The sequence below is a fragment of the Orbilia oligospora genome, assembly GCF_000225545.1.
Source record: "Orbilia oligospora ATCC 24927 unplaced genomic scaffold scaffold00215, whole genome shotgun sequence".
Classification (NCBI taxonomy): Eukaryota; Fungi; Ascomycota; class Orbiliomycetes; order Orbiliales; family Orbiliaceae; genus Orbilia; species Orbilia oligospora.
Genome location: NW_011645772.1, coordinates 3,021,929 through 3,034,679, shown reverse-complemented (window position 1 = coordinate 3,034,679; position 12,751 = coordinate 3,021,929). Strand labels below are relative to the sequence as shown.

General features: G+C 44.2%; 3 protein-coding genes across 3 annotated transcripts; 1 reads left to right on the top strand and 2 right to left on the bottom strand.

Annotated features, from left to right (window-relative positions):
* Nucleotides 1-1,966: 1,966 nt before the first annotated feature.
* AOL_s00215g879 (uncharacterized protein) lies at nucleotides 1,967-3,709 on the top strand (the record flags this gene model as incomplete). The annotated part of the gene is made up of 1 exon (XM_011130081.1): nucleotides 1,967-3,709. One exon carries the CDS (start codon nucleotides 1,967-1,969, stop codon nucleotides 3,707-3,709), a length of 1,743 nt encoding a protein of 580 aa, XP_011128383.1.
* Nucleotides 3,710-8,390: 4,681 nt separating this feature from the next.
* AOL_s00215g878 (uncharacterized protein) lies at nucleotides 8,391-9,387 on the bottom strand (the record flags this gene model as incomplete). The annotated part of the gene is made up of 3 exons (XM_011130080.1): nucleotides 8,391-8,449; nucleotides 8,517-8,796; nucleotides 8,890-9,387. The coding sequence occupies 3 exons, from the start codon at nucleotides 9,385-9,387 to the stop codon at nucleotides 8,391-8,393; spliced, it is 837 nt and encodes a 278-aa protein (XP_011128382.1).
* Nucleotides 9,388-11,438: 2,051 nt separating this feature from the next.
* AOL_s00215g877 (uncharacterized protein) lies at nucleotides 11,439-12,196 on the bottom strand (the record flags this gene model as incomplete). Its single annotated transcript, XM_011130079.1, has 2 exons — nucleotides 11,439-12,037; nucleotides 12,103-12,196. The coding sequence occupies 2 exons, from the start codon at nucleotides 12,194-12,196 to the stop codon at nucleotides 11,439-11,441; spliced, it is 693 nt and encodes a 230-aa protein (XP_011128381.1).
* Nucleotides 12,197-12,751: the final 555 nt, after the last annotated feature.

Genomic DNA, 12,751 nt, shown 5'->3' with positions numbered 1-12,751 from the left:
TAGTGGGGGTGGGCTTGACACTTGCCGGGGGGTATCCTGAGAGGTAACTCTGATCGTGGTCGCTTGGTATGACAGGGTGGCTGATTCATTCGAGTGAAAGGGCAAACCTGCAGTTTCTTCTTCCTCGATGATGATGGCAACCTTGATGGACTTATGGTGATGATGACGATGGGTGTGATAGTATCTACTTGATGAATGAATACCTTCCTAGCTGGTAACTACCTAGGTAGGTAGGTAGGTATTGAAGAAGAAGAAGGGGAGAAGGAGGAAGTGTGAATGAGGGAGAAGGAAGAGGGGAGAAAAGAAGCGGAGGAAGGGGAAGCGGAAGAAACACGTTACTACGACTTAAGCAATCAATCGATCAAACAATCTGTCAACCGGGTGTCCTCTGCGTCGTTATGCACGAATGAATGCATGCAGCATCCCGAGGCTGCTGTGCAACGTTACCGTCAGGGTCACTCCCCAGTATCTGTGTGGAGCTCTCTCCAATACTTACCTGCTTACTTACTAAGTACTTAGTAGGTAGCTTATGCTAGCGCTCACTTAAGAGGAGGGGGTACTTACTTACTTAGGTACTTTAAGCGTGGGTCTGGGAGCAAGTATGTAGTACCTGGTTCTGTTCAATCCACTGCGCGCGCTGTACGGGTTTCGCAGCAAAGCTTAAAGGTACTTGCATACAAGTGCAAGTATGCATTCCACTCTTTCTGGGCGACGCCACTAAGAAAAGCAAAGCTCAATCGATCGCTGTGTGGTACTTTTGACAGACTACCCCATATATCCACATTGTTTCTATCCCCCCCACTCCTCTATAAGGTATACCATCTCATTTACTAAGCTCTTCTTAGAACCATTGCATTCCTAGTTGGGAGACACTTTGTTGTATTTTTGAAGACTTCAACACAGATTTTAGCCATCGGCTGCGCGCTGATCTAGATCCCCGCGCGATCGTCTAGTCTTGAGAGTATATTACTAATCATATGTAGGAATTACTACTTACTATACTTTATGTGCCTACCTAAATACAAACATACCTTCGGGAATGCAGCAACGCTTTGGCTACGAGGTAAGGCATTAAATATTATGTGGAGAATGCACCAGAAAAGCAGGCCTTGCCGACATAGGTGCATACATAGGTCCACTAGTTCTGGACTAGATCTTTTAAAATAATAAAATCCCTGTTGTATGCCAGTCTTCTAGAATAATACCTTTATTGAACAACTGGACTACCTACTAATTACCTATGTTCTATTGCTTCACTCCCAAAACAATTAACAAACCGCTCCTCCGTAACACCGGTCTATGTGAGGTGATAGTATCCTATGCACGCGCCCAAATAATTTGATGGATATCAATTTCGAACATATGAGACTCACGAACTTGCTGCACTGACAGCTGTTCTTGTGCTACCTTGCAAAAGCAAGTCTCTATTCCTTGTTCTACCCTAGTCTCGTATTGCAGACGCGGTCCACACTTAAGCTTTAGTTCTACCCATTGATTTTACTTGTCTTATAAGTTTACACAAAGGACATTGCCTATACCCGCGATTGTTTCGAGGCTTAGAGAACATTCGAACGCACACATGCCTGTCCAACTATCCATTAGGTTTCATTCATAGGCGATTTGCAATACTCCAAAGAGCAAACATAAAATATCTTCTTTCGTGTCACCTAACTTCTCTAGACGCACTCCGCTCTAGGAATGGCATCCGTGGCCATTCACAAAATATGCTGTCAATGTCTATAAAAAAGCGAGATACTACCATACAACAAACCAAAACTCAACTCTAACTCGCCGGCTTATAAGCTTACTTCTTATGCATTGCATCTATTCCAATCCTCTTTTCTAGTTTAACCACATGCTACAGTACCTGTTGCCTTTCTTGGTCTCGACTTGATCGCTCATAAGCTCATCCATTATTTGAACCTACCAATTACCTTCTTCGTTTTAACAAGTATTAACCGCCGCCATGGGAAATGCAAACTCCAAACAATACCATTCAAGTTCGATGCAGCCTGTCACTCTATGCTGGAATGACGAACTCATCGGCTCTTGCACCCTCTCCGAATTGCACCGCAACTTCCCTCGTCTCCGGCGTGGCTTCCATAACTTTGACCCGAGAGGTGACCGCCACTCCCGTAGCCTCGGGCAAGTTACCATAGTCTATGATCTTGCCCCCCTCCGAGATGTAGTTCTCTGGGCCCGGCCCCCAGAGCCACAGGCAGACGAAGCTCGGCTGGTGTCTCCCACTCGCTTTGGCGGTAGTGAAGCGCTAAGAATTGTAGTCTTCACCTTATTCCGCCGTATAAAAAATGGTCAGACATACAATGTGCGTGCAGCCTTAACTGAAGCCTTTACCGCCGGATACCCCTTTCGCCATGAGTTTGGCCCAAGAGACCGGGAACACGAGCTTCAGCCTCGCCACATGTCTCAATACATTACCGACGAAGATCTTGGCCTTCGCGATATCTCCGCCTACCTTACACTTCTAGAATCCTTTGTCGAGGTTTCTATCACCCTCGAGTGCCTTGAAAACGGCCAAAACCCCACCCGCGAGCATATAGAAAACTCATACCTCAAATATCGTAAAAATATCAAGCATAATCTCTCTAATATCGAAGAGTCTCTCCGCTTTCTTCGTCTTGGCGATCTTTTAGCTCACACGCAGATGATGCAAGACTTCACCTTTCCTGTCCTGTCGTCCTATGACACATTGTTCAAACACTACAATACTAACTCTCACAATATAACATTCGCACAATACGGCGAACGACACTGGAACCTCTCCCGCCGTTTGTGCGACTATCTCGAACTTGAGCACAATGAGTTCCAAAAAAGAAAGAAGGCTCGTGAAGTCGCTATCCTTGCTGAAACTCCCCGCCCGCACATAGGTCTTGAAGAGGCTCTCCCAATGGCGACATATGATGAATCTCAGCCTCTCGAAAATAGTGTTTTTATAACCCTTAGTCCGCAGATTCTTCAAAAAATCATCGAAAGCTCACCGGTAACCGTAGATCCAGCGCAATCTACCTACCATATAATTTCGCAGGAGAATTTAGCCGGCCCACAGCTCCAGATTACCAGCAGTGGCAATAATCATAAGGACTACAATCATGATCATGTAGTAATCCAACTTCGCATGTTCCAAACCCCCTCAAAGCATTCTTTGGGGATGCAAAGCGACCGTATAACCCCATCCCACACCCCCATCCCGTCCCGACGTGGCTCACCAGCTCCATCAGAATACTTTTTTGGCCCACATCAAGACCACCACAGTTTCCCTAAACCAAATAATATGGTTAACGGCGCACATACTGGTATTGGAATAGGCGGTAGATCGGGCATAAATAGAAATAACACATTCCACACCCTGGACGACTATGGCTTCCCAGCAACTGCTCGTCCCAGCCGTGATGATTTTGATGGCGAGCATAGACGGTTCAATAAAGATGATCGGTTCCGCGGCCGACGGATGCCAGGAGGCCCTGACGATCTAGGAATCGGGTTAAGCATTGACGGTGGTAGGTTCGATGGGTTAGGAAGAGATGGGGTGATGGGCCATGGGTTTGATGTGCAGACTATGGTGGCAAGAATGATGGCACAGGCTGTAAGGGAGGAGAAGAAGAGGGATTATGTGATGCCATGGCAGAGGAATGGGCCCGCAAATGGGCAAAAGTTGATTGGATACACCACTGGGGAGGGGTATAGATGAGTCAGTACTGCAGTCAGCCGCTTTTTTCTTCTTTCCTCTCCGGTATTCTGCTGCCAAATTTCTTTATCCTCATCATAGTCCTTTGATTGCTTTGATTTGATCTGAGTTTTGTAAACTAAGTTGTCATTTTTGTGCCTAAGTCTCGGTATCCCGAGCCTGCTATTACCTCAGGTGCGTCCTCAGGCTTAGGAAATTATAACTTTTTAATACAGCCTCAAGTTTCCTTGCGTGTTAACTGTCCCTTCCGTTAGCCATATAGACAAATTACGATATACCAGAGGGCTTTTTCTTTCTATTAATTAACACCCGGGTACCCTCATTATCGTATGAAATCAGGCTGTCGATAGCTATAGATCCACACGCCATGGCGCCATGATTTGATCATAGCACTGCTAGCAAAATTTTACGGCACGCGCAATTTCAATTTCTTGATCTCGTACTCTTGAGAATATACGGAATCGTAGTGACCTAGCTATGCCTAACGAGCCCCTTAAATACACACTCTATGTTTTAGATATAAATAAATTCTAGTACTGAAAGACATCTGGCGATACTGACACATACCGCGCAGGAACTCGCACTGATCCAGTAAATCCAGCTATCCAATTCGTAAATCCGATCGATCAACTAAAATTACATACAATACCCCAGTGAACACGAAAAATTAAAGGGTCACTACCATATATGAGCTCTGGAGCCTTCTGCTGGCCGAATTGCGTAAAAAGAAAAAACGCCACATAAAAGACTTCAAGAGCGTGACGTCCACCGCATAATTATTGATTCATTCTAAATAAGCACTACTCGGAGCCCATGAACGTAAGCTAGTACCGCTACAATCACCATTATCTAAATGACTCAATCTTTAAATTAAATGAAACGATTGGCCACAATCAATACTCAAGATAATGGCCTGAGGCCGGCCCATCCCACGCGGACTAAGTTCGCGAACCAATTATACCGTCGTCTGACTGCTTTGTACAACCATAAGCGATATATACCCTCATTCACGTTGATCATTACCCCTCATTCCGAGAGCAGACCTGGTTTTATTCACTTTATAGGTTCAGCGAAGAGTGGGGGACATGAAATGAGTCTCTATTGCATCTGAAGTGCTTTTGCATTGCATATACATATACATTACCTTAGCGAAATATCAATAGCTATCGAGGTGCATAACTAACGAAGCGCGAAGTACTTGAGCGAGTTACATTTGCAGATGATTTGTGCCCTGATCTTGTAATTAGCTTTGAATCTGTCGTTTAATCTATCCTAGAAAATTACTATTCTAATTATTATTAGAGATACTAAGATAGAGGTATGTAGAGTCTAGCGGTTCGACATCCCCACACTTCCGAGAGAAATATGCAACCCTGAACTCCTCCTCCTCCTCCTCCTCCTCCTCCTCCTCATCATCATCATCATCACCACCATCGTCATCAATCAATCCTCTAAGTCTAGAATTTTATAGAAGAGCCTAGTATCCACCTATTCTGCCCGATTAGTGGTACTCTGCAGTCAACGTCCGTGCGGATGCGAAAGAAGCTGGTATTGTCTAATCTTAGCGGCAACGTGGCTGACATACGTTGCATACCAAATCCTCGCCCTTCTTTGACAAGACACCGACGTTTCATATCCCGGTAAACAAAGATACTATAGCGGATCTGGCCTGAGTGGTCTGCGACTCAAGTCCCAGATACTGAAAGAGGCTGAGAAACCGGGATAAAGACAACAATCAACGACGCTAACTAGGGCGAGGTATCAAATACTCTGTAATCCATGGACACGTATACGTACGTACCAGACCGCCATGACTAGCGGCATCCCATGATTAGGCCAAAATAGAAACCACACCAAATACTCCGTACATGGGCCATGGGACCGAGACTACCGAACCGCTATCTTGGACAAAGGCGAAATAATAATAAAGCGGATAAACCATTTCCCGAAACGCGACGTCAAGAGACAACCCGTTCGTGTTCAGAGCTTGCGAGGCATTGACTTGTGGTAATTTTGTACGTGACAACACAAAATCCTTTCCTTCAACAAATCTACGAAACTCGTATGCGTCGGTAACGTATCAATATTCACAAACAATCATGATTCAACTTGACGAAGCTTAGGGTACTCTCATCTCCCTGCTGTGCCAGACTAGCTCAGGATCCAACCCCGCTTCTGGCATTCAAAAATATACCAAATCCACGTTCGCCTCAAAAACATACGGTTTAACAAAGAGTAGGATGCATCCGTGAGTCACCGTGTTTCGTAGCATCATCACGCTTTTTACTCCGGTGCCTGCAAGATCCTAGCTCCTCTCCAAAAGTGCAACGCGAATTTTTTTATTTTTTTATTTTTCCTTATAAAAAAAAACTGAACAAAGAGGTTGTACCAAAGCTCTATTTGCCGGCTTCATGGAATTCTCACATGCACATTGCTTTTTGTCAAGTATACATGTCTGCAATTGTCCTCGACAATGCATTGATTATCTCTATGCAGATAATAGGGGAAGGGCGAGGCTTTCCTTGGGATTTTCATGTTTTCTAGAAATCGGATTGGCGAGAGAGGTTCGGGATGCGGATTTTTTATCCATGATGAGAGGTTCAGCCCAGGAGAATTATGGCTGTGCAGCTGTGATGGTTCTTTCGTGCGGCAAAGCATGAACCGAGCTGTGAGGCGGGTTGCTAAAGTAAGGCACAGTCCAACAATAAATTTCTATGTCCAACTTTCCGGCGCTATCCAATATTCCTCGGTAACACGAATCTCAAACTTGTATAGGAAACGTTAGATAGATCCTATAAATTCCAGAGTTATCATGCGCCGTGTTCATAGCACGCGCTGCTATTCCGTAGTATCAAAAGACCAAACGGACCAAAAAGAACCCATACTCGGTAGCACAAGCTTCGTCCTCAGCAAAAAATGCATAAGAAACTAGCGTAGAAGGCTTTTATCCACTCGGAACATGTTCAAAACCTCGCAAATACAAAAAGTCAACCCATCGTGCATATGCAATCTGCAGAATGCGGGCGCGGGCCTGGGCTAAAGCGGGTTTGCCTGACAGAGCCCCCACCGCAGGCTACCCAATGGAAGTCGTCTGGATGTTATTTTCAGTCGGGAGCTCATCTCCGAGTTTAATTGTTCCTAAATGAAACTAGCATGTTAACGACCGGTCATAGGCTTGTGATCCATTATTCCTGCCTCTCGAAGAAAAATTGCGAAAACAAAACCGTTTCGCATCTGGAGGCCTAGTAACTCGTCCATGGGTTGGTAATAATGAGAAAACCAGTGAATAATAGCTCGCCGGCAGTATTAGGGTCATTCCCATTGGCTTAGCTGTGGCACGTCGACGCTAGAGGTACCTTCTCGCGATAATGATCGCTATGTGGATCTTTGAATGTACACTGTCCTACACTAGTGAAGGAACTTCGTCGTCTGCCTGCGGTTTTGTGAAGCTCTTTTGTAGTAGAATGACGGTGGGCCATATCCTATGGGAGATGACATAGCAACAACAGCAGTCATTTCGTGGATAGTTACCGATTTTGTGTAATTTGACTAGCTATCGTATGCAATGGATATTTAGTAGTGTATCAAAATGTATAAATACCACCTTCATAGCCGTCCTAGCTCCAGAAACTCTCCATTCATCACACAGAATCCCATCCTCTATAGCATTTCCACTTCTCAACCCTTAACCATATTCCATTTCTCTTCCTCCTAATCCTAAGACGAGACCAGGCTTGAAGTCTTTTCTCTCTCTCTTTCGATCGATGAATTGTAAAGCCAACGAGCAGCCGAAGCATACGGTGGTCCCCACAGGAGTAGAGGTATATCTTTTCCATAAAATATATACTCAAAATTTTGTGGTGGCCACCGTATGCCTTGGTTTGCTGGTTAGGTAGATCAGTCGTTCTTGAAGTCCCAAGAGATCTCGAATCAGATGTATCAGTATCAACGAGCGGCAGAAGAATACGGTGATCCTCACAGACAGCCGTCTGTGGGGGTCACCGTTTTCATCTGTTTTCTGGTTAGATATAAGTATACAAAACAGTATCGATACTTATGCGAGTGGGTAAACTTGAAACCCAGATTCAAAGAGTCAACGAGCTGCTGAAGAATACGGTGATCCCCACAGACAGCCGTCTGTGAGGGTCACCGTTTTCCTTGGTGGGCTGGTTGGACTCAATGTTGTCGATGAGTTGGCGCCCTAGGATTTCTATACTGAACTCTATGCTGGCTCATATTTGATTTTAGGTACCTGGTCGCACGAATGGCTGAGAACATTCTGGAACGAATTCCTGCGAGGAAAGTAAATTTAATGTATTAGCCATGAAAGGAGCGACAGCCCGTGTTTGAGGTCGTGGGCAGATACATTATTCATCAAGATAAAAGCGAAAAAAGAAAGGTTGCAGGCTTCAAAAACGAAAACATAGAAATGCGTATCATAGCTGAAATCGAAGTAAAAACGCCCGCGGTATCATTCATATTTTCCCCAAATTCCCATCGATATCAATGCGCACCAAACATTACTAAATTTTTGGCAAAAAAAAAAAGTATGATCCTCAGGATATAATAACTCTTGAAAGGGTCGACGCCAAATGAGAGTAGCGGCATCATAAAAGCCAGTTGATAAATATAAAAGGGAATGCAATGATTAGTGTGGCGTTGCGGCGAGTTGTGCGTGGTGCAATTACTCCCACGGCTTTATCGTAAAGAGAACCGCAAATAAGATAATAATGATTATGATAACTGGAGGAAGCCGATCAAGTTAGCAAGATATCAGAATCGATCGCGGGCCGCGGATTTTCCCACTTACAAACAATTATCAACAGCCACCACTTGTTTTTACGAGCCCGTTTTGCATGTTCAATCGCAACACCGAGCGTATTGGCACCAGCTTCAACGTCCTCCGCGGTTTTTCTGGCCTTGTCTTCACTCTCCTGGATTGCTTCATCTTGTTGATAAACAAGTTGGTTCAATTGGGTAAAGAGGTCCGCTAGCTCCTCCATGGTTTGCTCAATCTTCTGGATCTCTTTATAACGGTTGCGAACTTCATTTAATGCCGAGCTTCCTTGTTCTCTCCGAGAATCCATTATCTAAATTCATTATGTTAGTCAGTCGCGCATTCTTTCATTAAATAGAGCTCTATGAGCTTAGCGATAGTGCCCGGAAACCAAATGAAAACCTACAGCAGTCAGAAAAATTGGTTGGTTGCCCTCTTCTTGCACTTTCTTAATGTCTTCCTCGGTTGCATCGGGGTTGACGATTAAGTACTGTCTAGCCAGTTGCTCTCTCATCTTCTTCTTATATTCGACTTCTACTTCCTGATATCGATGGATCGCTTGCTTGAATTCCTTTTCTATAAGTTTGACATGGTTCGCATGGTCGGAGTCTTCCTTTGTTTTGGATGCCAGAAATTTAATTCGCCTTGTCATCTCCGCGTTCATCTTCGATAGTTCTGCCACTTGGGCACTAATCTGGTTGTTGACAGCTGCCGTTTCTTCATCTGTAACTTTAGAGAGGGATTCCGCCTGAAGTTCGCGGATAATCTGAATTTTGGCTTGGATATCTTTGTTTTCTTGCCGGAGAACAGCGACTTCGTTAAAGAATGCTTGTGTAGGGTTCACTTCTTCCTCGGGTTCCACACCCTTCTCGAGATCGACTTCTGGTGCTCGAACGGTACCCATCGGACTGCACGATCTGGATCTGTTCTGCTTGACGAAATAATAATACCACGGTTAGTCTTTTCCCTGAGAGTTGCGGGTTTAACTTTACTTGCAGCCATTTTATGAGGGGCACCTTAGGGTGTTTATATAGAAAGGTATATCGAAACCGTTTTAAGAGCTAAATTCGGATGACCAATGTGATGTGGATCCTAGGTTTCGTCGAATGCTCTTATTCGCCAATTTAAATGTTTCCACACACCACCCTTGGAGAAGTTCTGGCGAGGTCGTATTCCCGCACTACGGACAGCTAACTGGTCCCCAAAAAAAGTTCGAAACAAAATAAAAACTTGTAGAAGTATTCGCACAATGCAGTATCAATACGTACTCAGCAACGGTCCAGCGGCCGCTGCAGGAATGAGGCAAAAGATATAGTTTTTTTCACCCTCGCCCGCCTCGTCCGCATTTTTACGAAATTTCTTTTGCTAGAATCCCAATATCGATAGGGAACAGACGCGCTCCTCTCGAGCATTAGTGTCCGTAACTCAGGTATAATGCTTCCCAAGTATACATATTGCAGGTATGCTAGACACTAACAAATTTAGTAGCGCCCGGTCAGAGGCGGAGATCCCAATTGTACCAGTTGAAACATAGGCTCACTCGTGACAGCAAACGCCCCGATTAATCGTGGGAGCTATGATAATCTCTTTTTCTTTTTCACCTTATGAGAAAAATTTTTAAAGAGCTTTTGATACCTTATAGACCTAGATAATAATCTATTCCATATCTTTACAAATATATCTATAGGATACGCCGACAGGCCGTACGCGTATAGGTAGCATCTATGATTCAGCCTTCGGTACCAAATTGTGTTATTTTGTCACGTCACACAGACTCGGAATATTTCTTGCCGCTCAAGATCTCGTATCGGATTCGGTAAAACCTGCAAACTCTGCATATATCCCAACTAAGCCCGAAAGGTACCGAATTTTCTTGGTGCCCGCCCGTACAGAACCTAGTCCCCTTGATGGGCCGCTGGACTGCTGCATTTCCGTGAAGAAGCGAGTGCGCCATCCTTTTTTACGCTACCAAGATCAGGATCATAGTCTGTGAACGCCAGGAAGTGACCCCCAGACTAATCATAGTCTGGGTTTGCTCACCTCTGCTTTAGTCTTTATTTCATTCTAGTTTTTTTTTGAAATTTTTCTTTTTTTCTCTCTCTATTTTGTTCTGTTCTTTGTTCGGTTGTTTGTATGTACAGGACAAAGAAAGAAAGAAAACTGTGAGCTGAAAGGCATGGCCGTTAAGTAACGGGCTGCTCCTAGTTCTAGGCTGTCTGGGCTGGGAAAAAGCGGATGAACAAAGAGTCCTGATACGATAATCGCATCTGTTGCCTCTGGTAACATTGCAAGTTTCTTAACTCCTATCAAGCCACCTTGGGTTATGGATACCCGCTTCGGCGTAGTTAAAATATCTTCGACACTAGTATCATAATATGCAGCCCCAATTCTCTTAATATATCGAATATATGCTACCTAATGACAATCAATCTAGCTACTTTGATATTTTGCCTGCATCTGACCCACAGATGTCCCTCTTATCTGAGCACTAGCTTTTTCTATTGTGGAAACTGCATAACATGATACATGCACAACAATTTCCTTGGTATGTTGTTCAACTCGGGCTTCCCTTTTTCCGAAAATAGCGAGGGCCAGAATTATGATTCGGAATTCGAGTGGCCGGGACAGCTCTCTGTTTTATGCAAATGCAAGTATAGACATGTACAGGTGTCTCTATAACCGAAGGTATAGCTGTTAACTGTTTTAATCAAGGGTAAAAATAGTCTAGTAGATCTTGGTTTCGTTTTAAGCACCAGAGCTTTTTTGATGAACTCTTGTCATTAATGCATTAGAAACTGCAGCACAGTTTCCGCCCGCAAAATGCCCGTAACTCAATCAGTCCAGTAGCGAAAAGAAGACTTCTATGATACTAGGAGCAACGTCTGATCTCGTATATTACATATACACTATTCGATCCAAGAAACCACATTCCCGCATTCCCACTATATGAGTATTTCATCCCTTGCCCTTTCTCGAAACCTTTGGTCTGCTAATAGCAGTCTTAACTCCAGACCCGGGTAATGGCCAAGCGTTCGGTATAAATGTGCCCACGGCTGAGTCCCATATCCCATCATGAATTTCTAAGTATCGTTTCTTCAATATCATGCGTTTCTTCTCTCGCTCCCCGGTTCTCGAATATATCTCCATTCCCACACTCAGGCCACGTACCCCACTGGGGGACATTTCTGATGTCATCTGTATATTTTGAACACCTTCGCCCCCGGGCGAGCTCATTAAACTTCCACATGGACTAATACAAGTGATTTCAGTGGCAGTGTCGCTAGCTTCTAATGGCGTCCGACATTTATCCATATTTTGGATCGATTGAACAAGTTTTCCAATCGAAGCGCCACCCTCGGGCAATCGATCTAGAATATCATCTCCTGCAACCGACTGGATAGAGATTGAAGAAGACGAATCAACCGAACCATTCTCTTGTTGGATTCCAAAAGATCTAAGTCGCCTTAAGATGGGTCGTGAGAACAGCCAAGTTCTGATATAGCGCGGAAACTTGAAGCTGGTTCTGTGGATAGAAGTCGAGGTGGATAAAATATCTGTCCTCAATAGAGGTTTAGTTCTGTATCCCTTGCAAGCGTTCAGTGGGATGTAAGAGACATACCGTCTACGTCTTCGTGGCTTGGGGAAGAGAGGGCATCATTGATGACGCGCTCCATAGAACCACTATAAGTCGGGTAGGGTCCATCGAAGACCATGATCGATTACACACAAATAGGATTGTCGGTTGAGACTCTATCCCCTGCGCTTACAGGTGCAGGCTCAATAAGCCTAAACGAGCGAATGAGTCGCAACTTCCTATGATACGATTCACTAAACCCTAGGTACTCGTTCGCAGCGATAGTAAAGATGCAATAGAGCCGAATTAAGCCCCCTAGGCTTCTTTCAAATGAGAGATCTAGACCCAATGCGGTATTGAAAAAAAGGAGCAGGCGAAACAAGTTAGGATATTGGTTGCGACGGATCATGATATCAATATAATACTATGTTCGAGTAACACCAAAGAACAGTTGATTTAGAGCGTATATTCATTTAGAGCGATCAAAGATCTTCATGTCATTCACTTATTGAAGATCCACGAGTCTAGATTATCATGTAGGCTCAGAATGCCTACACGTGGAACTAACTATCTAGGTACTATAGCTAACTAAATGTGCCATACGTAATATATACTAAGTAATTAAGTATATATATAGGTGCCTACCTAAGTATAGATATGGGTTTGGGTTTATTGGTTTCCACTGATAGACACA